A 27,081-nucleotide genomic window follows, 5' to 3' on the forward strand; every position below is an offset into this window, starting at 1 on the left:
CAGAGACAACAGGTGAAGAACTGATCATGCCTCCCACTCCCCATCCACCTCCTGCCATTGGGGGCAGGAGGAAGAGAATTCTGGTGTGAAGTTAAGCCCAAGAAGAAGGATGAGAATATTTTTAAAATTTCCTTTTTATTTCTCACTATCCTACTCTGATTTGACTGGTAATAAATTGAACTGATGTCCCCAAGTCAGGCCTGTTTCGTCCATGACAGTAACTGCTGAGTGATCTCCCTGTCCTAATCCCAAACCAGGAGCCTTTTGTTGTATTTTCTCTTCCAGCTGAGGGTCAACCCTGTCAACACAACACTGTATAGACTAAGTCAATGGATGAGGTGGAAAATGGGTTGGGAAGAGTTTCTGTGGACAATACAACTTTCCTTCTCTTCACACCAATATACAGTAAGGAACTGCTCCCCCATTAAAAAAAAAATCAAATGTCTTAGAAAAACAAGAGTAATTTCACTTCAATAATTTTAAGAATGACACTTTGTGCTTAGGAGTATGTCTTCTGAAATTCTCTATTCTCAAAAAGCTTGTAATTTAGGCACAACCATTTCACTCAGACTCTCCACTGGACAATAGCAGCACCAAGAAAATGTACAAATTATTTTAATTAAGTTACCCAATAATGCTAACAGTTAGTCATTTAGATCACTGCTGTTTGATAACTGACTGTAGTTTCTCTGATAAAACTGTAAAACATAGGAGATTTATGAACAGAGCAACCACAGGCTAAGCAGGTCTGATATTGGTTAATAAAATATGAAAATAATTAGAAAAAATATTCTCCATGCCCTATTTCTTTTGGCACAGAACTGCAGGAATATTAGTCTGTCTAGATTGTGCCAAGCTGGAGAGATTTGAATGCTATATCCAAAATGAAGTATGGAGTTTATGACAACCATCTGCTGCTCTCTCTACCCAATCCTGCAAGTGAAATTAAAATATTCATCAAAACAGTTTCTTTGCAATACTGGAAAATTTAACAAAAGATTTGTTACCTACACTTGAGTATTATGTCTGCCTTCTCTTTATAAATTGTAGATGATAAAACGAGAACTTTTGGACACACAATATCAAATCTGGCCTTTTCCTTTCAGTTTTCAAGAACATGGAAAGCCACAGACACCAAAACTGAGAGGAAGGCAGAGTTAGCTCTAAAATTGTAGCTACAGTCCTGACCTTTTTCTGGTTTATCTGACCTTGAAAGAAACAAAACTTTTTAAGTTTCCTTTTCTTCCTTTATTCCAAAGTTTTCTTGAGCACAAGTTCTTCTCTTGGCAATAATTCACAACCTATGAAGGCTTAAATGGTACAAGCTCTTCTGCTTGATTTCTGAACTCTAGGTCTACTGCAGTGCTGTGAAAGGCTGTGCATTGTCTATCACACATGCCCAGTACACATTTACAGCATCAGGTGCCTCATAAAATATACCTGCTGCTGTTGCTGTCTCCAAACTGAAAGAAGAGCTAACTACAGAGAGGAAACACCACAGCTGAAGCCACAGCTTCCCTGCTGGAGCTTCTGCCCCAGGAGTCTGAGATCAGCTTGGTCAATGGCATTCAGAACCAATTCTCTAGATATGTATGTGAATCATCAATCCATATACTAGGAGATGAGTAGAACATTATGGAGGAGTGAAGGCACACACTGCTCTTTCTGTTGTGCTAACACAACCTGCAAGTAAGAATTAATATCCCCTAAGTGGAGGACTACTCTCTGAATATGTGTTTTAATCTCAGGATTTAATGCTTAACAACCTTTGCTAGAAGCTGATCTTATCCTTATCAATTAGAATTTATTAAAATTCCTTGACAAGAGAATTCCTGTACTTTGGTTTATGCTTTCATGGGTTTTTATATATTTATATTCAGTAATGAGGCCAGAGGGGAAGGGTCAGCCTACCAAAATTTCTGGCTTTTTCATCTTGTCAGAGCTTCTTTTTCTTTTCATTTGGGGAATATTTTCAGTTTTTCTAAGCTTGAAATGCAGCAAGTAGAATAATGAAATACCTATCAGTATTTCTGGACTACAATACAACTTTCACAGTTCTCTACAAGCACCTGGGGGTGAAAATCTCCCAATGTGGCACAGCTACAGAATACAAGTATAAGTTAATATTTGTCATTCTAAAATGATAAAAAGAAGTTAGATTTCTTTTAATTTTCTAAGTAGTTTAATAATTATGACTATGGTCAATGAAATAAAGTGTATTTAAGAATTGCCAAAGAATAGAGTGAAGCTACTCACTGACAAGAGAGAACTGCATATCCCTACAGTTCATCCTTGCAATTACTTGACTCAGCACTCCCCAAGGGATTTCACAGCTGCCAACAGTGTTGTGACAACTTTGTAAATAAAAAGTTTAGGATGACTTCCATATGTTCTCTGTAGTCTTAAATGCGAGATTGCTAAAATTGCTAAAAATACTAATATACATTTAGAAAAGTATACAGTAAATATTAAAAAAGATAAGACTGAGGTTTACAAAAATAATGAAATAATTTCACCATGTATATCTTGAATAAGGAACTGTGATACAACAAACCTCACTCTACCACCTCCCACCCCACCAAACCAAGTAGAAGATGGCAGTCCATTAAGCTAGCAAGAGTGAGGCTGAGCAGATGAAAAAAAACTTTCTATTCAACAGGTAGGGAATTTCTGGAACTTTTCTTCACAGAAACACACAGAGGCACATAGTATCTGTGGATTAAAAATGGGATAAGGTCATAACCAGCTGCAACAATTTGGAGTTGTCATTAATAACTGCTAAATTCTGGACTGGCTTATTTCTTTAGGATGCTGATAAAAATTCAAAACAGTACTGCTCGTAACTGAGCATAGCAGTTATTTTTAACTTCCATATCCTTTGCTACTTCAATGTAACAGCATTTTCACAAGCTACAGACAGAAACAATACAGTAAATTTAATATCTGTAATTTTGATTTTGCCATATACTATTTTTATAGTTCTTTTACAAGGCACATGGATTGTTTCCAAAAGAACAGTCAGCCCTGGCCTGGGGATAGAGATTACCTGCATTACACTTCCATCATTAAATCTCACAAAGTTATAATTGGCATGTTTGCATGCTGAGTGTTTTCCTATTGATGGTACTACTCAAAGAAAAAAAAAATTCACAGCAATTAAAATCAGGAAAAACTCCAGCTTTCTACGAGGCTTTTCTTCTTGAATGCTGGAACTGCCTATCATGCCTTCAGTACTTTCCATTTCAAGCATAATGCTTTATCCTTCAGAGGCTTTTCTACTGCTTCCCTTGACTTTTTTTGCAATGAGCTCAATTACTAGGTACATCGATATGTTCTAAAAGCTTATGGCAGCAGGGAGAAGAAAAAGCTACAAAATACCATATTTCTACACTTTTCCATATGAACAAAAGTAAAAATTGCATTTGCCTTGAAAATAAAAAGCAATTAACAAGTGAAATTTGGCATTGGGCTTTTTCTTGTGATAAATTATGTGTTCACAGCTAAAAGAAACTTTTCCATTTAAAATCGCCTTGCACAGTTTACTTCAGAAACTATGTCCAAAAGGATATGGGTACCTGGCTAATCCTTCCAGCTTAATTACTGAAATTCAGGCTTTGCAATTTTGTCTTTTGGTATTTACACTTCAAAGCACTGTCATCAATATACCTGTAGAATACATTCAGTTACAGAAAATTAAGTAAAACCTATTTTACATTATTTATCTTCAATATATAAGTATATATACAAAGGTAAATATGAGCTGAACATTGATCCCTCACTTCTGAGGATGATACATGTCAAACCCATACTCCTTGACCAAACTGTGCTCATTTCCAGTTCCATACTCCTTGACCAAACTGTGCTCATTTCCAGTTTGGATTCTGTACGTTACTGAGGGTCTGAGGAATTGAAAAACTTAAGCAAATCTTGAGAGCTAGCAAACCTCAAGAACAATCATGAATGAAAACACAAACTTAGCTTGATGAGAGTGACAAGAGTGTGGCTCAGCTGTTTTCAAATTATGTGACAGTGCTGAAGGACCACTCTGGAGAATTATTATTATTTTTAATATTGCCTTACTCAATACATCCCAAGCACATCTGACAGAAAAGTCACAGTATAAAAGACATAAAATTAAAACTTCATTGTGACAGGAAAATTTTTCACTTGGGAAGCGTTTCAAAGTTTTTTTTTATTCCCAGCTGGCTTGAGAATATTGTAAGTTATCAGAAACCTCTTATGATACTATCTGTTGTTGATTTTTTAATATCTCTCACAGTAAAAACTGTGGAAGTAATCAAGCTGCTGACATTTTCTTTCCACTTTCACTACAGCTTTTATTTGATTTAAACATAAATAGAGATACCTAAGCCATCCAGAAAAGATTAAAATGCCTTTTCTTTTCTTTTTTTTTTTGTGAGTCTGTGTACCTCTTGGTTTCTTTGGTTATCAGTTTTGCACAATAATGTCCCCTTGTTTTATGTGATGTTTTCAATATTTTAGAATTGATTAGCTTTTTCTGTGTTAGTGTGGGGATTATTCCTTGTATATGGGGCTCTTGATACTGACTCCTTCCAGCTTGGTCATGGACAGACTGCCATAGCAGAAGATTCTGAAAAAGATTATTTCACAAAGTGGAATGATGAGTTGCTGAAAGAAGTAGATTTTGCTCAGACATCCATGAGAGCTCCCTCAACTAGGCAATGCCTCCTGGTACCCATCACACACATTTGGGAATGAAAGTTGAGGGTGCTTTGTCCTTAAACTATTTTGGAAACCTGGTTTTTGTGAACAATGTATGAATGACATATGTGATTGTCATGACAGGTGAAAGAATTACAAAAGAAAGGCCTCATAAAATCAGGTCTGCTCTATTAAATTAATAGCTAGCCTGTCATCTCTTCGAAGTGCAGTTAAGTGATCTGCTAGTTCCCATGCAAAAACAATCTTGGTATGAAAGGTTCCTTGACACAACAACCTATTCTTGAGTTGAAAAAGAGGTGCATTGCTTAAACAGTAAGATCTGTTTCATGAGAACCCATAAAGGAAAAATGTAAACAACCTAAATCTTAGCACATACACACAAATCACCTTCTGACCAAAAAACAAAGTGGTAAGAAAACTGCCAGCCAATAGGTGTTGCACCCGAGGTGTGTGAAAACTGTATGAAATATGTTATGTGAATAAAGGATTGGCTTTTCCTGGATGAAAATAATGGAATCTTGGCTAACTTATTAGAATATGTGATTATGAACAGCCACTATGAAAACCTCTGTATCACAGAAAACTCTGTCTCTGCATATTTATGCCATGCTGGCACATTTAGGTCATACCTCTGTCAAAGCAGGGAACAGGATGAATTCCTGCAATATCCAAGTTGGCTTGATTTTAAGCCTGTGTTGAGTAAGTAAGTGAGGGTAACAAGTCAAAGAAGGCTCCAGAAAGGGTCTCAACATTTTTTGACAAGGCAGTGTAAGGGAGTTCAAGCAAATCATTAAGATGTCACAGGGCACAGAAAATATCTTGTGTGCAGAATTGTATCCAGATATGTTATTCCTGATTTAGAACACATCTACATTAAAACTTTGCTCTCTACCAGTAACTGATTCACTTCTATCTCCTTTCCTGTGTAGTCAAGATCTGAGATTCTTGGATGAAAATCATTATAACCTTATTAATTAGTACACTCACCTACATAACATTACAAAGGTAACTCTACTCACAGTATAATTATTAAAACGAATAAGCTATCTTAGGCTTTTAACTTCAAATGCTCCCCCACCTCCCAACAACTTCTATCATCTTGTTTAATTTATGTGATGTGAAGTATCAGGGTCACACACGACTTGGAGGCAACTCAGTTTCATGTTTATTAGCAGGTCACAGACCCAGGACAACAGACACACAGAGAAGTCATCCGTCAACAAACTAAATCTTACCTTGAAGCAAACAGCAAAGTGACTAAGTGCTGAATATACTCTGAATGTGTTTTGTGTGGCAGAGACCACACTTTTTCAGATACATTCTGTGCAAAACTCTGTGTCCAAATAGATTAAAAAATCTGGTTCCACATCTCAGCTCATGACACTCCGCAAAGATCTTTTGAGATCAAGAAGCAATGGCAGATTTCACCCATCAAAGTACTAACTCATGGCTGTGTCACATCTCACTGAAATCCTCAGCCTAAAACAGGACATACAAACACCTTTATTGCCTTTCTTAATAAATAACAATTTCTTGGCAAGTCCTGCAAAAATTACTTATTTCAGTAGATCAACTGACTTTTAAGTCTGCACTGTCTAGTACAAAAACTCAGATCTGGACATTCACTACCTGAGAATGCTACCCATAAATCATAATTTTTTGAAAATTATTTAAGTAACAAAATTAAAATGATCCTTTATTAATGAAGGCTGCACTAGTACACTTTACTTAATTAGGACACAGATAATTAGGAAATCTGGTTAATTAGGACTTTTCCTAGGAAGCTGAATTAAACCAAATGAGTTTTGACTGGCAAGGGACAATGGTTAATTGGGATGATAATTCCACTTAATTGGTATGCCTGCAGGCAGTTAAGTGGTCTGTGAGGCTCAGAGGCTAATAACAGCCTTTCTTTCCTCAAAAGACCTGTGCCTGTCCAAAATCAATAAACCAAATTGGTTTTAATGCCCCCATGTACACATTAAGCATCACTCAAAAGTTCACTCTGTTCAAGAGGTCATCACTGTAGAACTTTTAGGGAAATCAAGTGCTAAATTTTCTCCAAATATGTTTCAACTATGAGAAAGAAAAAAACCTAAATCTTTTTGTTGGTGCTGAAATACTTTCCTGTTGAAGTTTCTCCATCATAAAAGCTCCAAGGGCACAGTCCCACACCCTAGGACTCAGTTCCCTGTTCAGCACCTTTTCTCAGTGCACTGGCTGCTGTGTTTGGGATCCTTCCCAGCCACCAGCCCCTGTCCTACCCAGAACACTTCTCTACTGCAAGCCTGACTTGAGTGCCTTGGCTATTTGGATCATAAGGCAGCAGAATGAAATTATTACCACTACACAATGGTATTTGGGACAGCTGAAACGCACAAAACGGAATGTTCACCTCCAGAAGTTAAAGTTCTGCTTTCCTTTGAGGAAAATAGTATTTTGAGGCTCCCTTGACCATGAAATAAGTTCTCATATAGCTTTAAGACATCTTTACAACCTGTACTCCTTCAACTGATTTTTTTTTCAAAGTTTCTGACACACAGATGATACAGCTGCATTTGCCTCATTTATTTAAGAAAGTAGGTGAAAAATAAATTTCTTATAATTTTATCCTGATTATATCAGAATGGAATGCTTAATTTAAAGTAATAAAAAAGGATAAAGACTTAATGGCAAGTTAGATAAGCATTGGTATAAATTTCAGCTTTTCCTGGAGGTTGGGAACTAACAATGGGAAGTCAGAGAGAAAAACAGTAAAGAAAATCACCAAATATCTGATGCACTGTAATGTGCATGCATTACAATGAAAAAGTAATGAAATTATACAGAGTAAATGTTCAATATTTAATCAGTTAGAATCTAGTTAAACAGATAATCTTTAATTTGATTCACTAATAACCCAGTGCTGATACAAAATCTCACAATACCAACATCTGTACACATCCCTGTTCATGAAGGGAGATATTATTTTTACAATAATCATTTAATTTGGACAATTCTGTACTGACCAGCCATGATCTACAAGATGTTTTCTACATCTCCTTGGAAAGTGCAGTCCTACAATGAGTCAGTGTATTAGTATGCCACTGTCTGGTTCTGCTAGTTCAAGATCTAAGTATTTTTAAAAAGGATTCATATAGACTGTGATGGAGTTTGGGGGGACATGCATATGGGGACAGATTTACATTTGCTTTCCTATAAAGTACCTAATTTCTTTCCAGGGAGCAAGGAAACAGGAATCTTTTCTGATCCCCAGGAACACGAACTTTATGAAAATGAAATATCATTAGCAGCACTCTCAGTTATTTCCTGAGGATATAATCTCCAAATCAAGCTTTCTAACTGGAAAAGAGACGGTTCAGTTGTTCAGTAATTTATATTTATGGCCTTAAAATGTTTAAATTCAACAAGCAATTTTACAAAAGGAGAATATACCTAAGCAAACCCTATCAAAGTAACAAGAAAAATGAGTGCTTTCTATTAAAATACATGCTTCATGGCAATATCGAGCTCCATCTTTTCTAACTTAACCTTGAAGAAAATAAATTACTTCTCTGATTTTAATTCAACAAGTAACTAAAATATTCAACAACTCCAGTAAAAAATCTCAGCCTTAAGATATCTAAAGCCTGGCAGGGCATCTTGTCTCCATCTGCAGATCTATTCTTCATAATGTTGACTGCTCCTCTGAGCATGGTTAGAGCTCTTCAAAGCATGATGAAATTATTGTAAAAGAGCCTTCACTTCTGGGCAGTTTATCAGTGCTATGACATCTGCCCATGGACACACATCTTTATTTCTTATTCATACACATAAAACCCTTTCCTCCTATACACAGCTCATGGCAAAGATCCAACACAAACAAAAGCAAGTCTTCTATTTCCCTGCAACATAATCCCATGGTCTCAGTCTGTTAACAGTTTTACTGGAGGAATTTGTACCCAGTGGAATGCTGCACTTTACCAATTGCAACAAAATTTTTGGTATGATCCTAGGTAAAAAATGTCAGCTAGTTATTTGCCACCTTCTCCAGTTTAACTTACTTCCCACACACTGCAAGTAGCTTTAAACTGCATTATATTGCTTAGAATTGCCTGATTTTCTTATCATTTTCCTCAGACTCAAAGTCAAAATTACTGTTACAAAAATGTAGCAAGACTTCACTGATAAGTGAAAGACTCCTATGGAAGGTCTTGGCAAGAATAAATATATACAAAAACACAACAATGATGAGCACTGCACTTCTGAAAAGATCTTGTAATCAGTCATTCCCAGAAGTAGGAGTCCCAGCTGAATCAATCCCAGCAGCCTGACAAAGTCAGGCACACTAACACACAAGAGAGTTAATCTTCTCCAAAATAATTTAATATTGGAACGAAATAAAAATTTCAATTAGTATCTTTTCAAATTCAAAATTTCAATGTAGTATCTTTTTCTCTGAGTCAACTGATATTTTCTACTTTGTGTTTGATCTTTCCTGTCAGCTGTGCTTCTTCCCAACTCTTCAGCACCCCTGCAGTTCTAACCCTCTCCCAATAAGCCCTGACTTCACTCAAGATTAAGTATGACAACTACTGTTTGTTTTTGTTTTAGCTTTTTGTTTTGTATGGAAATTTTACAGCTAGGACCAATTATTTCTCGATCAACACACATGAAAAGATGATATTGTCACGTTGGTTCTTACAGTACCTTTGCACTTACTGTGACATTTTACACAGTTCTTTTTAACAGTACTGAGCAAAAATTCAAGTGGGAAATGCAATTCTAGCTGGCCTGTCAATCTCTGCAAAATTAAAGCTATTAATATTTTATCAAAAGTGTGACCATGCTGTAATAATTAATCATAATTTCTCTTTGAAATAAAGAACATGCACATCAATGTATTAATGGCTATGTGTAATTTTTATATGGCATTTATCAGTTATTGCATATGTCCTCCTAGAAAATGCTTCCATCACATTTAAAATGAAAAATAAAAAAAAAACAATATAAAAATTATTGTTTTTTCACACACTTTGGAATTAATTTTTCATAACTAAAATAATATAAATATTTATGGTACTCTTCATTTAAAAGCTGCTTTTCCTGAAAATCTAAATTTCAGGAAAAATTCAAGGCATTTAAAATTTTCATAGATGCTGCAACCACAGACAATATCTTTCCACTGCTATTCATAAGTTCTTGTTAATTCATTTAAATTAATTTAATTTTAATTATTTATCTCCCTTGGTTTTCTTTAACTTTCCCATTCTGCTATTTTTATTTCCTCCATTCTTTTCTCCGTTATATGTGGTCTCACCTACAGCTTGGAGGAGCTAAGAGAGAACTCACTGGTAGGATCTAGGAACTGGCACACGGTGTGAAGATATCCAGAAAAAGGGTAGAAAATATCCTTCTTTAAGCACTGTCTCATGGGGGGAAGAGGAGATAGGAGGATGATCATTTACTGCAAGGATAACGCTCACAGGAGTGAAATGAGGTTCTCCAGTAACAGGAATTAAGAGTTATATTCACGCAAATGACAGAGTATTGGCGTGCATGTGTCACATGTGCACATGTATATGTCACATGTGCATTTCAACTGTGCAAAAAAACAAAATATTCCTTCTGCTCCTACTACACAGGAAGAAAAATATGTATGATGGCACTGACTTTCTCTTGGGGGTATCTACTAGATATCATAACACACAACTGCAAAAAAACTATACTGTTGCTAAAAGAGGCCAGGTTCTAATTGCTGTTGAGGAGTATCCTACAGGCTACTCTCATAACCCAAATGCCAAAGACATTAAAAAAGTGGCACTGGGAAATAAGATATTTACGTTAAAATGACTCTTTCAGTAGAAAAACAATGTAAAAATTACAGTAAGGTGGATGTATAAGTATTTTCCCTTAATGTGGGTGACTGAATATGAAAGCAAAACACATCAGGTAAAAAGAGAGCCATCAGAACAATTAAGGGCAACTGGGTAATACAATATGATTACTAGCTTCAATTCTCCTCTATCCCATTCCAAAAAAATAGGCCAGGGGTATGTTTCTAGATGAAATTGTAAAGACCGTTACAAAAAACAGTGAGACAGATACTTAACTCACATTCTTGTTCTGTATTTGCACTGAAAATGGAGATTTTTTTAGATAGGAAGATTTACCTCTCTAATAGAATGGGACATGAGACAACTTCCACAGTATATTATCATTTCCTGATCAGGCACCTCACCTGAACTTTTTATCAGTTAATGGCTAGATTTAAACCCTATAATATATCACCAGTGATTATAATGAATGATTTGCACACTGGTACTGTGGTATAGTTACTTTGGGTTGGTTTTCTTTAATATATAAAATTGCAGAGCAATGACCTCAGAAACCACTTTCTGGCTCAAAAATATTAAATATTCTTACTATTTGGACAATTTTATCAAGTCCTTTTTTTTTATGCCCTTTAAACTAGTGGGTGGTAAAAATGTGAGGACTAGGTTACTGTCACAAATCTATGTGGCTCTTCTGACCAGAGGGTCAGGATTCAAGAGTTGACAGGGCAGTCACACAGGGGAAAAAAAAAAAAAAAAAAAAAAAAAGAAAAAAAAAAAAGAAAAGGTCATGTGAAATGAGGCCTAATAAAAATATTCTGTTTACTGAAGGAGTAACATACTGTTTGAGGAAACACCTGATTTCTTTGACAGTCTCCCTCTAGAGACCCAAAGGGAGAACCACTAGCTGAAAAGAGAAGAAGGTGCTTTTAATGTGGGAAAGACACAGAACTACAGACTAATTCCTGAATACAGGAGTAAAAAATACCAACTTGGAGAAGAGACAGTTTCCTAGCACTGATGATAACTAAAGCTTTGCAGACAGATGATGAACTCCAGACCACCTGGAGCACTTGAAGTGAGAACTGATATCCTTCTGAAATGTATATTTAGTTGTTAGGAAAAACAGTACTGCCTGTGTGGGCTGTGACTCAAAGGAAATAGTCAAACTTCCATTTTCAGAATCCGCAAATGAAGTTCTCTTTTTATTTTTTTTTTTGGAAGTTCTGTGGATACTGCACTCCCATCATGCTCTGTACATACCCAAAGAAGATGTGTGTAAGTCGCTTAGAAGGGTCAAGGAGCTTTTCTGACTCCAATACAATACTGGGTAGATGCAGTATTTCCTATCCTTTTAACTACTTTCCCTAGAAATACTTGTGAGCCACAAAAAACCTGCTATCCTTACAGACAGTACACCAGTCAGTTTATACCAGTAGAGAGAAACCTTTCAGGTGCAATTCATAATGCTTTATCCCCGTACACAGCATGAAAACTGTCAGGTTTAGTAACAAAAAGGGATTTTCCTCCCTTCCTGATCCTCAGCCTCTAATCAGACTGGTTGGAAATATTGATTTTTCCATACATAAAAGTCCTCAGCTGCTCATTCAGGTAGTTTTCCTCATCTGCTGTGGGTGCCAGGCAGTATCAGAGCAATTGTGCAGAGCAGCTGGATAACCTAAGAGCAGGATGCACAACTAAAACTGGTAGTCTTGGTGTAAGGGTAGCTGGAAGAAATCTAACAGGTCAACTTTATAGAATAATAGACCACACTGCATTATAGCAATATACTTCCTAGTAAGTACACAGATGCATATCATTGCATGAAACTCAACACATACACCATAATAATATATCATAATATACACAAAATCAACGTAGATTCTCTTTTCCTCTGGCCTTAAAATTGGCCTACACAAAATCACTTCTAGCTCAGAACTGATTAGAGAGCTGAAGTACAAGTTGAGATTTAATTGATATGCCATATAAATAGACTTCAATTATGACTGGATACAGTAATTTAAATAAAAACAGTCTAGGATTTGACAGAAAATGAGATACATTCAGATTTTGTTTGTTTCCGATTTTAATACTAAGGATATGACTCAGCTGTTAGTCTGAAATGTGAGATAGAAGAAATTATTTTTAAGTGATATTGCAGTGCATGATTGCACTACAAAACAAAACAGGCTTTTGCAATCCAGCTGAAAGTATGATTTCTGACCATGCAAAAAGTTGAGCTCTGAGTGAAGATTGATTAACCAAATTAAAGAAGTCTTTAAACATACTGCAGCATATTCACACTGTTTGGGAGACAGATGGAGATGGAAAAACCCCATTTTCTGCAGATATGCAATAGCCTATCAGGGACTCATCCCGTTGTATGACATGAATCACCCACTGCAGCACACAATATGTGGCAGTCAAGCAGACTGTCAGGATTCCCATTCCCAGCACAAACATTTTTTTCAGAGCTCTGTATCACCTCTGTCTTTAACTGCACCTGCCTTCAGCCTGTTATGCAAACTTCCACTCTGGATGCAGCTCATTTTACAGACTCACATAAATCTATTAAGTGTTTTTCAAGGCAAAATACAAGTGTAGACCAGACAATAGCCAAGGCACAATCTGTTTTTCTGATGTGTTTATAGGCAGAAAAGAAATCTCAATCCAAATCAGAGAAAAATCTTTGTTTAATTTAGCATTGGTTTCTTTCACTTAATTTTAACTGATCAGTTTAAGGGTAATGATTGGGAAGAGATAACAGTTGTTTATCCTGTGATTTACCATGATGTTACACATGCAATTCCATTTTTTAACATTGAGGGAATTCTCTTAACCCTTTTGAGACATTAGCTCTGGTTTCCCAAACCTGCTGTAACTGGAGTTATTTTAGAGCTCTTGGTTGCTTTTCTCCATCTGTTTTAACTCAGTCACCCATGTGTGTTTGGCACCTAAGGAAATCCTAAAAGCTAGGGACTCATGACTAGATTAGAACAACTCAGGAATATGTCCTTAGTACAAGGTGTTATTCGTTAACTTCCCCAAAAGTAACAATGGTGATGAAAATAATACCGAATTATGAATATGAACTTTCAAATAATGAAAACAACAAACAGCTATCAAATCTTACTCCAGAAGTGACCTTTCATTTTTTCCTCTACAAAGTTCTCCCTGGCCTTTTGAAGCCAATATTGGTTGGAAAAAAAATCAGCTTTTGCCTGTGTTTTTCTGACAGTTGTTCCACTGACAGCACTTGGACAATATATGTCTATTCATCATGTCTAATACGAATCTTAGAGCCCAGGTTCAACTACTGTTCAGTGTCTTATTTCTGAATTTTAACAGAGTTTATAGAAGTAAATCAACAATCAAAGGAAAATTCTGAAAAACAAGTACTTTTCCATCCTTTTCAGTTCCTTCTTATACTGATCTCCTCAGGCTTAACTCCATGTTAAGTATTCATTATGAACAGAAATGTTGAGCATGTACCTCAATCAGAAATAGCCACAGATTCTGCTGAGCTCTGCTTTCAAGAATTTCTCACTTCCTCCAATCTGGTTCTAAAAACTCTGATTTTTCAACAGCACTGTAACTGAGTTGTTACTCACTGGGTCATTCACAAGTTATGCCAACATGGAAATAACACAGCAGCTGAGTTGGTATCCAACAGACACAAACCGTGTTCTGGCATGTCAAAAGCAGAGAACTCAAATGTCTTTCTGTGTTTAGTAAGCAAGAAGTGAAAAAAGAAACTGCATGCATCAGAGTTTTCCAACAGCTGAGAGAAAATGCAAGCAAGGAAGTAGGTAGTTGTACTCAAGTATTTAAATAGGCAACATGAGTTATTTCTTAAGCATGCTTTTGTTGACTCCTGCATCTATCCTCAGCCTTCCCCTCTGAATGAGCTCTTGTCTCTACTAGTTAATGATATTCTGTGCCATCATTCCCAACTGTGTCCCATTTACAGCCCTGGGACTACCTCGCTCCTCTTTCTGCATAATAACCTTCAGTCAGCTCTGAAAAAACTTGATCACTAATCTCTGGAGTCATCAAATGACACTTCAGAAAGATTAGGCTTTGCACAGACTTTCTTTCAAAAAAAGACTCATGTAGCTATGAGAACTTCTGTTTTAATCCAAGTCACAGTTTCCCTTTGCAGTCAGTGACATAAGGGCAGCCCTGGAGTGCCTCCTCTCCTATGAAAAGCCTTTTCCAGCTTCACACAGTTTATGTGAAAGTTTTGTCTCTCACCTTGATGCTTCCAAAGTGAAGTGCGTAAACTTAGAAGGAAGGCAGTTTATAAAATGCATCCTAATTATCAGCCTTTTTTGTGGGCTGACAGCTGGGAATGAACTTTGGGATACCACTCTCACACAGAAGTCACATTATGGATAGATGCTTGATGGAATTTAATGTCACTAACATAATTTTATCAACAAACTCTTATTGAATAGGAACTGCAATTTGTTGACTTATTTTCCATTGTGACATAAGAACACCAAAGTATTGGTTAGATTATTTTCTCTAGTTTTTTAATAGGCTGCAAACTTTCTCAGCTATTTAGCGAAGGTGTCCTGCAAGGCTGGTCAGGGCACAATAACTGCACAATCATGCTGCTACTGCAAGTTTTTTCTTTCACTGGCCACATTTTTATTCCACTGCTTGTCATTCCAACACAATTAACATTTGACTCACTGGTCCACTCCAGCTGTATCTGAGATGTCCTGTAGTCCAAAACAGTCAATCCTTCCCAATTTCATGGAAGTGCTCATCCACACTGTGAGGAAGATATTGTACATGCCTTTATTGAGAAGCAAATTGAACGAAGGGGTGACTGTCTGGTATACATCAAAGCTTCAGAGAATGCTCCTCTTACCTGAATGACCAAAATCCAAACACGGAACACAAAACATGGGAAATAAGCCAATAGAAAGCAGCACTGCTGCTCTTAGACCAGTGCACTATGACTCTTTTCTACATCCCTGATTTTTTTCCTAAAATTAACACTACTGTACTAGCAACTACAAAATATTGTATCATTTTGGTAAAATACAAGTATACAACACTTCATTTTTCCAGCTACACAACCAATATTTATGGAAACATCCTGTCTAAACATTCTGCATCATTAATAACTGACAATCCTTGACCATTTCCAGGGATTAAAGTCTGCAGATTTTTTAAATTCCTTTTATTTCTACTATGTTTCTTGAACTCATTTGTATTATCATTGTGTTACTACCAAATATTTCCTTCAAAACTATTCAATTAAATATGGATTTTTGTTTCATAAACTTGATTGCCATTTATCTGTCTTGTGCATCTTTCCTCATTTTTACACAGTCATTGTTCCTAAGTTTTTGCCGCATCTTTATTGCTCAGGTTTGAACCAAAACCATATACTGCCATAACATAAACTAAAGTTGGGGTTTTTTTAATGTCAAAACCTGTTTTCATAGTCAACCACCAATCTTTCCTTCTCAACTTGATATTTAAATTTATTTTTTCTTTTAAAAATCTTGTGCCAATGAAGCTTTGTCATATTATTTTTTGCCATTAGGAGACTTAAAACCTTTCAAAACATCAGGAATACAAACAAATATGTATCCTTTACTTACTAAACCTTCATGTTTGCACATGCTGAATGTATACAGGCAACTCTTGGAGAAGTACATTCTACAGATGAATGTATTTTTATCCTTCATGCAGGTTATTTCTAAACAAGTTTATGTCATATGGCTTGGCAGACAGCAAATGAGACATCCATTTTCAAACATCTCCATCCATGGAGATTGAAATTCTCATCAGCCAGACCAAAAGCTGTCAAATGGTAAAACAGAGCACCTTGTTCATTAGTAATTCTGTCTTGGTAACAGGAGAAAGAATATTAAAATAGTTGGACTGTTATAATTTTCTGTTTTCTGAGGGGAAGAATTTATTGAGTGATTAAAAAAATCTAGTCTGCTTATCATATTTATAAATGTTATTAAAATTTTTGAATAGTGAAGTGATAGTACTTCAATTAAATTATTCAAAGCAATATAATCTAAAGGTTATTGTGGAGAATTGCTGAAAGGTCTCATTATACTCTATTACTAGAAAGAAAAATGGCAGAAAAAATTGAGTGATGATCAATGCAAAGTAATGCTATGAAAATAATTAAACTGAAGTATTGATAAGCATCAAAATAATGAAAATAAACAGCTCTTCATTAGTTATTATCATTCAAGAAAGATACCCCGGATTTTTCACAAATGTCATTAAAAACCCACCAAATCAGTGAAAGCAGCATGAATGGTAAATAGCACTAGAAAAAACCCTGATACTGAACCACAAAACAACAGAAGATCCATTCCATTACTGGACTTCTTCTTGACTACCAAGATGAGATACTCTGTGCCATCCTGGCCATCCCAGCCCAACAGGAACATGAAAGAGGTAAGATAAGGAAGAGAAAGAAAGATAATCAGAAGTATGTCACGGAAAACCAGAGCTATCTCTGGTTCTGTGCAATAACAGTTGGGGGTTGGAAAAGAAACAAATGCAGAACAACACGAGTGAGGATAGGTGTGAAATTATCCTCTGCTTTTAACCATGCATGAAGATGAGGGCACTTAGTAACTCTTCAGAAACTGCTTTAAAACTAACAAGAGGAAGTGGAATTTATGGTTTTATTTTTGTCTTTACACTCAGTGCATAACTGAACTGTCAAACTCATTGCAGCCTTAAGTTTTTCTGAGGCCAAATGCTTAACTAAGGTTTTAAAAAAAAAGCCTTTGATGAACTCAAGGCAGAAAAGCAGAAGTTACCATGGGGTATAGGGCAAGATGATCTTGGATGCAGCCTTGAAAGGACTGAATTTTTGACTGCTAGAAGCTGAAGGAGCACAACTGGGGTAAGATTACTCTGCATTTACGCTTTTTCTTCCATACTTTCCTAAGTGATCATAACTCAGCATTCTCAGAATTGACTACATTGACATTTGCTATATTAAAAAAATCTAGTGTTTATTAATACCACCAAACCCTTTTTTCTTCCTTTATTTTTAAAAACAAATAAAGAAAATCAAAATGACCCCAAACACACTGTAGGATCTGCAGTATGGTTTTCAGTGTGAATGACAGCACTTATTTATTTATTTATTTAAGTGTACTTTCAGAAATTAATTAAACCTTAAAAATCCAATTGTCCCTTTGCTGATATATGTGAAACAGAGAGACAGGTAACCTTAAGTTAAAGTAACCTGTTTAAGCCAATAAAGACAAATAAGTAACTCTTATCTCCTTGCATTCAGTCTTATTTTTAAACCAGATATCTTTTCTTTCCTCATATTCATGTCTGGGGGGAAAAAATACTAATATATGTGATGGGTACACTTAATTACATCTTGCACTTTTTTTTTTCATCATGATTACAAAGTAATTCCTTGCATGCAAACCAATTATTTTAAATGTACTTTCCATGTCTACTTTTATACAGAACCACATGGAATTTTATTTTCAAACCATAAAACTACAGACTCTTCACTGGGTCAAACAAACAGCCTTTACTGTTGAGTTGATTTACCAAATTTGTACTCACACACAGAGCTTTAAATGAAATGACACATGTGCAGGAGGGTCTGGTGGTCTAGCTAAGGTGAACAGTCTAATGGACAATGCCACAACAAACTTTTTTGCAACATATTACAGACCAGCAATTAAGAAACTAGAAGCAATACTGTGGGATTATAATTTTTCTGCATGAATTTTATCGTCTGCAAAATATCTTTTGTGAAATATTTTTTTCTGATTTGCCACTGGTGAAAAACCTGCCCTAGGAAAAGGAAGCAGCAAGACAAGCCTAAAATTGCTGATGGATATAGACTCACCAAGCAAGTTGTAAGCATTTCTTTAACCTACAGCCACACCTCAATAGCACGCTGAGCCTAATGGTCAGTGTGAAATCCCTGTTCAGGTTCATGTCTCTGGCTGATCTGAAAGGGCTGGCTCTGACAGGAAGGCTGTGCCTCTTATATTGATTCCTTTGTGTGTCAGAAAGAGATCACCCAGGAATTGCTTTCACAGACTGAATAAGTCTTGGAATATCTAAAGAGGTCTTAATCCACTCATAGTGGGAGTATCAACCCTTAAATCACACAAAATGTGGCAAAGTATTTATACTGCCTTGAAGCGGCTGGGAGTTAAGCCTAGGAAAAAAAATATTGTTAGTCTAGCATGACCCACTCTTCATGACACAAATATGAGGACATTTGGGGAATTATGTGTAGTTTGTATTGCTATCCATTTTATAGCTTTACAGCAGAGAGAACCAGTAGTCTTTACTGTGCATCAATAACTATAAAAAAAAAGAGTCAGATGAAAAATAATTGAGTTTCATTTTCAGCTGAAAAATTGAAACATTTTTACTGTATATCTCCACCTCACTTTCAGGGGAAAATTTAGGATTATTTTTATCAAGATTAAAATAAGTGGTTTTAACAACACAAGTGCTGCTCAATCAGACAGTATTTGTTATTAGGAAAAACTTCAGCATCTATTAAAAGTCAAGAACCACAGTCCACAAGTTGATGACTCTCTTGAGTACACTGATGTTTGAACATATTCATTATAATTTGATTTTTTAAGCAATGTTTAGGGAAAAAAGCTGTGAAGAACTAAAGTGCTATGACATTTTAGGCCTTGACAGAATCTCTGAATTTTATTTCCTTGATTATCAAAACCTGAGTGTGAAATTGCCAGAGATGTTGCACACTGGGAAAAACAGAACCTAGCACAGCTAAAACAGCTGCTAAAATTTTTCCTTAGCACAGTTTAAAAATAATTACTGTACTAATTATTTATTACTGAAAGTATTTTTGCAGAATGTGCAAGGGTAAATTATTTACTTTGACAGGCATAAAAGATGAATTTTAGAGATGCAGCTGTGCTGCTGCTCAGTGTCATATTTAGGGAAATATTTTGCCTGTTGAGGTTCTTTCAAAGAGGAAAAAGAGACTGGCATCCACCCACAGTACAGCTTATGTAGAAACAAACGTAAGATTACAAAACAATGGAGTATGAAATGGTATGTAAATAGAGATTTCGTATTTTACTGTAGCACAAAAGAAATTCAGATGGCCAACAAAAAATGTGTAAAACAAATGTCATATACCTAAAACTGACAGAATTTTTACTGTGTGCTGTATGGACACAGATTATCTGTAACTTTGGTCTATACTAGACAGGAGTTCCTACATGCACTGTAAATGTATGTTTGAGGTAAAAGAATTTCTTTTGCAGTATTAGATAGAGAAAGACCTTCAAGCAACTAAACCCAACTTTAAGATGTTTTAATTGTTCCCACTGAAACAAACTGACCTCAGTTTGAAAAAAGTTTGTTTTCAATTTCCCATAGATCTCATTTTTTTTCTTAAAGAGCTCTGATATAAATAATTTTCAGTGTGAAATTAGTAAATTTTCATTTCACTAAAAGGCTCTTCTTCCTTAGTGATCTTTCATCTTTAACTGGATCAGTGAGAACAGATAATATTCTTAAATGACTGGTAAGAAAATTCTTTCAACCAATGCTGTAGAGCAAGAATGAGATAAAAGGATTGAAGTTAAACAGTCAGTAAGATATTTATGCACTTAGAAGGAAGTGCAGTCTGGAAGACACTGTAGCCTGAATTAAAAACAACATAAAATGCTGCATTCACCTGTTCCTTCACCACAGTGATTTCTAATAACAGAATCTGCTCTGATCTGATCAACATCCTCAGAAAACTGTACAGACAGATAATCACTGGTCATTTCCCATCAACTGGACTGCATTACATGACCATGTGTTTATTCCCAGCCTGTGAGTGGTGTCAATATGCCCCAATTTAAAGCAGATACAAGTTGCTAGGATAATGTATGCAAATATGTTGGACAGCAGCTTTTAAAGTGGTAATTGGTTCAATTTCTGATCATCTGACCACACAGTTGTAAACAATCTGTTTAAAGTAGTCGTGTCACCACAGCTTCAATCTGCCCTCTACATAACAGCTCCCTATTGCAGAGCACTCATACGTAAAATGAATGATCAGTATCTGCTTCCCTCATTCTCCCAAGGGATGCTAACCATGTCAAATAAAAATGCTTTGCTTAAAGGGATAAAAATGTGACTCAGAAAAAGGTTTTGCGTGTGTTGGAAAGCACTGAACTCCTAAAGGCAATATAGCTTCTTATTACATGGAAATGTAAAGCTTCTTAGGAAATTATATTTGTATGTTTGGATATAAATCAAAATTATATAATCCTATTTAACAAGAGTGATGTAGGATTCCACTGGTCATTATTAGTGAAAAAACCTGATTGCATTTAATAGCTATGAACCTTTAAAAATCAGCAGATTTTAAAGGTTGAAAAGCTTCAAGACTCTGCTCCCCTCTCTCCCCTCCCTCTGGTTTGTTGACCCTGCATCCATTCTGAGGCACTGATATCTAACATCAGCCTTAGGTTTGTCACAGAGAGTCCCTGGCAGTTTAGGATCAGAAACAATTCGCTGTCAGATACCTATGGATTTTATCACATCTGTGTTGGCCACAAAGGTGAATCTACAAACCACATCCTCCTCCTAGGTATCCCTACCATTTGTATTTCCAGTAATGTTAGCATCAATTCCAAATGAGATTGCTAATGTAAAACCTTGACTTGGGGAGCACATTCTGATTTTCATTTTTACTAGGTGGGCAGAAAAATAATGGAGCAGGCAGTTGTGTTTCAAGACTCTGAGATTAATCCTATCTACTTAATCATGGGTCTTTTGATCTGTCATATTTCAATTATATGCAAATTTTCATACTAAGTAAACATCAACCCAATGGAGCACAATATCTAGATTGGATATGACATCCCACAAAGCCTTAATTTTGAATAAATCCCACCAAAGAACTAGCAAAGTCAGTTACAGAATATATCTTATCAACCAGTTAGCAACATCCTGCTGGCACCACTCACACAGACCTCAAGCCACTTCTCAAATGGAAGCTGTGGACAGCAAAGGAAGCAGCTTGGCTGTGAAAGTGTGTCAGCTGCCAAGGGCTGCAGATGCTGGGATTCAGTCAGGCACTGAAATGCCTGCTGGAAGGAGCCCAATGTACCAACCTGAGACTGAGCTGCAGCTTTGAAATGTTAACTGGTGGGACAGACAGTGGTTTTTAACTCTGGCTTAGAGGTAAAATCTTCACTAGTAAAAATATGGATATCTATTACTGAGTAAGGTTGAAGGTGAATATGAAACAATCACATTTAAATCAAAAGTAGTTCTTCATGAAAACTTTGCTTCAGTTAATAAATGTGTTTGGTTTTTTTTCTCAGTCTTGTTCTACATATATCTGCTTTTCTCTTAATATGTTTTCTGGGCATTTATCTTAAAATTCAGTCTCCTTAAAACTTCTGAATAAGGTATAAAAACATTATTCCATTTCACTGACATGATCAATGTAATTTCTGAGGGCAATATTTCATGTAATCTTCATAAAATTCATAAGCAATGTGAAAACTAATTTGAATAGTTTATTACATCCTTGATTTGGTATAAATAAAACTGTTATATTCTACTGTTTTATCCTTGTCATGCAATCCCAATATTCATCACTGCAATAAATTAAGTCTTATAAACAACAAAACATCATAAAATAAATTCAAGAGATGCTGCAAATAGGGAACAAAAAGGAAATTATCTAGTGCAATGTCTCTGAGTGCAAAACCCTTGAAACATGTTGCAACCAGTCAGTTCATAATTGCTTTGTAAATCTGAAATGAAGTGGAGGTGATAAAACTAACAAGTCATAAAGTACAAAAGTTACTTGTTTGGAGGGATTATGATTCCCTAGAGGGAAGAGGGGCACAAAAAGGCTGGTTAGTGTTGAAGGATCACCTCTGCTAAGCTCAGGAACAAGCACCACAATGAAGAGGAAGTCAGGCAAAAATGACAGGAGGCTTATATGGATGAACAAGGAGTTCCTGGACAAACACAAAAAGGAAGCCAACAGAGGTGAATGCAAGAACAGGTAACCTGGGAGGAATACAGAAACTGCCCAAGAAGCCAGGGATCATGTTAGGAAAGCTAAAGCCCTGATAGAATTTAAATTGTCCAGGGCAACAGGAAAAGTACTTCAGTGATAAAAGGAAGACTAGGGAAAATGTGGGCCCTCTGGAACAAAACGGGAGACCTGGCTGCCCAGGACACGGAGAAGGCCGAGGTAACCAATGACATCTTTGCCTTGGTCTTCATGGACCCAAGTGCTCCAGCCACACCGCCCAGGCTGCAGAAGGCAAAGGTGGAGCCTGGGGGGAATGAAGGATTGCACACTACAGGACAGGATCAGACTCGAGAACATCCAAGGAACATGAAGGCGCACAAGTCCATGGACCTGACAAGACTCTTCTGCTCATTCAGAGGGAACTGGCTGAGGAAGTGGCTAAGCCACCACCCATCATATTTGGGAAGTCATGTCAGTCCACTCAAGTTCCCACTGACTGGAAAAGGGGAAAGTAACTCCCACTTTCAAAAAGAGAAATAAGGAAGACACAGGAAACTACAGCTTCTTTCAGCCTCACCTCAGGTCAGAAAGGTCATGGAAACAAATCCTCCTGGAAACTTTGCAAAGACATGTAAAATGAGGAGGTGAATGGTGACAGATAACTCGGCTTCACTAAGGGCAATTCATGCCTGACAAATCTGGTGGCCTTCCCTGACAGGGTACATTACTGCCACTGAGAACCATGTTCAAAATGTCATAACAAAGAACCTGTCTTTATATTTCCTCCAGTGTAGCTATTATACTTGTGCTGGAAAATACATATAATCTTTACAAATAAATAAAGTGTCACACAAAATATATGCTTGCACAGATGCTTGAATATTACATAAAATTTTAATACTACTCCCAAAACACACTGATCTCTCTCCCTTATTCACTCTTGCTGAAAAGAACAAATGATGGATGTTAAAAGCCTAGGTGCCATCGTCTTTGCACCATGCTAGAATGCTGGAGCCCTCTTCTAGAATGAAAAGGACATAAGAAGGTAACTTTAAACAGGAACCTCTTACAGAAAACAACTGAAGTTTTGGAAAGTCATGAACAACTGGAAATAGTGTTATTCAAATGACAAAGACTGGAAAATTTTGTAATCGGTCCTGTTATCATTTTAAGCTATAACACACCAGACTTTTCAGGAACGTTACTTAATGATAAATTTTCTTCCAGTGTAATGGCTTGGCAGACCTTCACCATTATCTTGCAGCCAAAATGTCATTCCACAACATGCTGCCACCATTACAATATTGACCTAATTTGTCCCTTGTATTTTATGTTCAACATAAAGTCAGAAATCATGAAAAAGAAAATGCTTTCTTGTCTCACAGTTATTTCAAAGAATTCTAAATGGTATTTTATTACCAGTGTTCCCAAACTGGAAGCATAAGGCAATCAGAAAGGAAGGAAGAATCAGAAACACAGATAAATCTTGTTTAAAATGTAGCTCATCTACTTGTTTAAAACGTAGCTCATTTCTGGGCACTCTATGCCAACAATTTTTTTTATTGAAAAGAAATATTCAGATGTTTATTTTTAACAATCTTAAGCTACTTACTGTTCTTAAAAAAAAGTTTATTTGCTCTTAAAAATTTAATATTTAAATAGTCTACTTCAATATTTTACTTGTAATATATTCCCCTTTTACTTCATCAAGAAGCCCACATCTAAAAAGGCACTGAAATTCTGCCATGCAAGTATTCATATGCCTCACCTGAACATCTCTTATCTTGGCTTCCCATTGCTCATAAAAAAAGGCACTCTTTGAATCCTTCCATTATTATCAAGAGACCTGAACAGACACTTCACTTTTTCAATCAAAAATAGAAACAAGTTATCATCATATTCTTTTTAAGGGATATAAGTCCTGAACATTTTTAGAGCACTAAGAACTCTCAGGACAGACCTCAGAAAACAACTCACATAATTCTAGTACTACTTCACTTAATATTTAGTACGCATATGCTTCAATTCTAAGACAAATTTATGTATGAAAATAGCATGGAATTAATTCATAAAGATAGAAAAAATTTCAGAGAATTTGAGGAAAATAATAGACATGAAGGTAAATATTTTGGAAAGTGATAAATTTAGTACAAATCAAACTGAAAAAGTTCACAGCTTTAGAGTACATTTCTGCACTCTCCTAGCTGATGGAAGATTGCTAAACCATGGTCTGAGTGATAAGGTGAACAGAAATGTCTTAGGAATATTTTGCTCATGCTGTTTGCTCCACAAGAAATTCATTACCTTCATTAGCAAGATATTTAGGTAAATTGTTACGTGTATTAAAATGCTTTTACACACTTAAATACTCATAAATCTTGAAAGTGTATTCTCATACAAATGACTAATGTCTGCAATCAGAAAACAAAAGTAATCTACCAGTTCCTCCAGAAAAGAAGAAAAGAAAGCAAAACACACTGACAAATGGAAATAATAAAACACCAAAAAAATGTATCAAGGCACCAACTGTGACACTTAATGGCCTGTTTGGCATCTCCCTGGGAAAAAAAATGAAAGCTGAAAGTTCAACAGAACGGGGTGAAGGGGTTTTTTTCCTTAGTCTAAAGAAGGAATAAACTCAATGCAACAAAAGAAGAATGTTAGAAGTGACTTACAGGAACCAGGAATTTTTTAATTTCTTCCAAGGCATGACTCATACGAGAATACGCCTCCCCAGGTGGAGCAAACACTTCAATTAATACGTGGAGCTCATCACTCAAGTGCGCGTATTTGGCTTCTCCACTTTTCCTTAGCTCTTCCTCCTATGAAGAAAGGGTGGATTTGGGTTTTAGAACTGGAAATCTACTAATTTTGCAGTGATTCAGCATTCACAGATAACATGACAGAAGGGCCTACTGTAAGCAGACTTTTAAATCCTTTGAGAAATAAAAGTCTAGTTCAAGCCACTTAAAGATTTAAAAATCAATTTTGAGTGTTTGAATGATAAAACAAGCATAATTATCATCTAAATCAGATTTTAATCTGCACAGTGAAAAAATGCTAAACAGTCTAGAAGGAAGTACTGATATTAAATCTATAATAGAAAAGCTGCATTCATCTATCTGAATCCTAGCTCTTAACCAGAAAAAAACCAAAACAAAACAAAACAAAACAAAAAAACCCAAATAAAAAAATCCCATAAAAACCCAAAAAACCCAAAAACTAAAAACAACAAAAAACCCAAACCAAACAAAAATCAAACCAAAACACCCAAAACCAAACCCTCCCTCAAAATTCAAACATAAGATAAAGTTGCATTTAACCATTTTGGAACACCATTTTTTAGTAAACTCTTTAGGTTCTTCAACAAACATCAGCAGGCTGCACATTTGCACATCAAAGAAAAACGTGGCCAAGGATTGTATTTGAGACACAGAATCACGGGATAGTTTGAGTGTGAAGGGACCTAAAGACTGTCTAGTTCCAGTGCCCCTGCCATGAACAGACACTTTCCACTAAATCAGGTTGCCCAGGGCCCCATCCAACCCGGCCTTAAAAATTCCCAGGGATGGAGCCCCGACAGCTTCTCTGGTCAAACTGCTCCAGTGTCTCACCAAACTCATAATGAAGAACCTTTTCCTAATGTTTAACCTAAAACCTACTCTCATTCAGTTTAAAGCCACTATTCCTTGTCCCCTCACTATGTGCCTTTCTACAAAGTCCCTCTCTGGCTTTCTTGCCTTCTTTCTGTACTTGAAAGGTGCCATAAATTTACCCTGAGCCTTCGCTTTTCCAAGCTGAGCAAGCCAAATTCTCTTCATTTCAGATAGTCACCGGCACTGATCATCTTCATGGCCCTTCTCCAGACTTGCTCTGACAGATCCATGTGCTCCGTGTGCTGAGGGGCCCTGAGCTGCCCTCAGTACTCAGTGATGTCTGTGTTTCAGCCCCAGTCCCAATTTAGGGTACCCATGCAATGCAGTGTACACCAGCTCAGATGGTGAATCACCTCACCTAGCTCAACCATCTTTGGGTCCAAATTTTCTAGCTATAAATAAGCCTAATAATCCTACTCCATGTTAACAATAACGTTCTGAAACGTCAATCCACTCCCTTACACAAAGCTTTGAGATAGTAAATGCAAACTGCAAAATACATTTGTGGTAGTTACTGCTCCATAAAAATCAAAGCCACAGAATAGTGATCATGTTAATGGCACTGGCTATGACAACATAATGAAAAATCTATGTCATTACTACACATAAATGCTAAAGAAATTATGAGATGAACTCTCAGTCTTCAAAAGTATCTTGAGAAATGTAATTTAGAAGAAAAGACGTATGTACAGAAAACATTATCACAGAAAAAGAAGCAAACCAATTTGCTTGAAAATGGTGAAGAGGTTATAGCTTTTTAGTATATACTAAAATAATAGTTTATGAACATTTAGCTAAGATATAAAAATGATTACAATTCTTACTGATTTAGCTTTTTCAATTCTTAATTCACTTATTTTAGCCTTGACTAATTTACACCACTGCTTGCTACATT

At 36.2% G+C, this 27,081-nt stretch overlaps 1 protein-coding gene across 1 annotated transcript in view; it reads right to left on the reverse strand.

Moving 5' to 3' along the window:
- The window catches only part of KHDRBS2 (KH RNA binding domain containing, signal transduction associated 2), a 327,589-nt gene that overhangs the window by 131,071 nt on the left and 169,437 nt on the right, over positions 1–27,081 (reverse strand). Inside the window, exon 4 of the mRNA XM_066314972.1 lies at positions 25,206–25,352. Within this exon, the coding sequence (XP_066171069.1) occupies positions 25,206–25,352 (147 nt within the window). The remainder of the gene's footprint in view (positions 1–25,205; positions 25,353–27,081) is intronic.

This window comes from Sylvia atricapilla, chromosome 3 (genome assembly GCF_009819655.1).
Source record: "Sylvia atricapilla isolate bSylAtr1 chromosome 3, bSylAtr1.pri, whole genome shotgun sequence".
NCBI lineage: Eukaryota > Metazoa > Chordata > Aves > Passeriformes > Sylviidae > Sylvia > Sylvia atricapilla.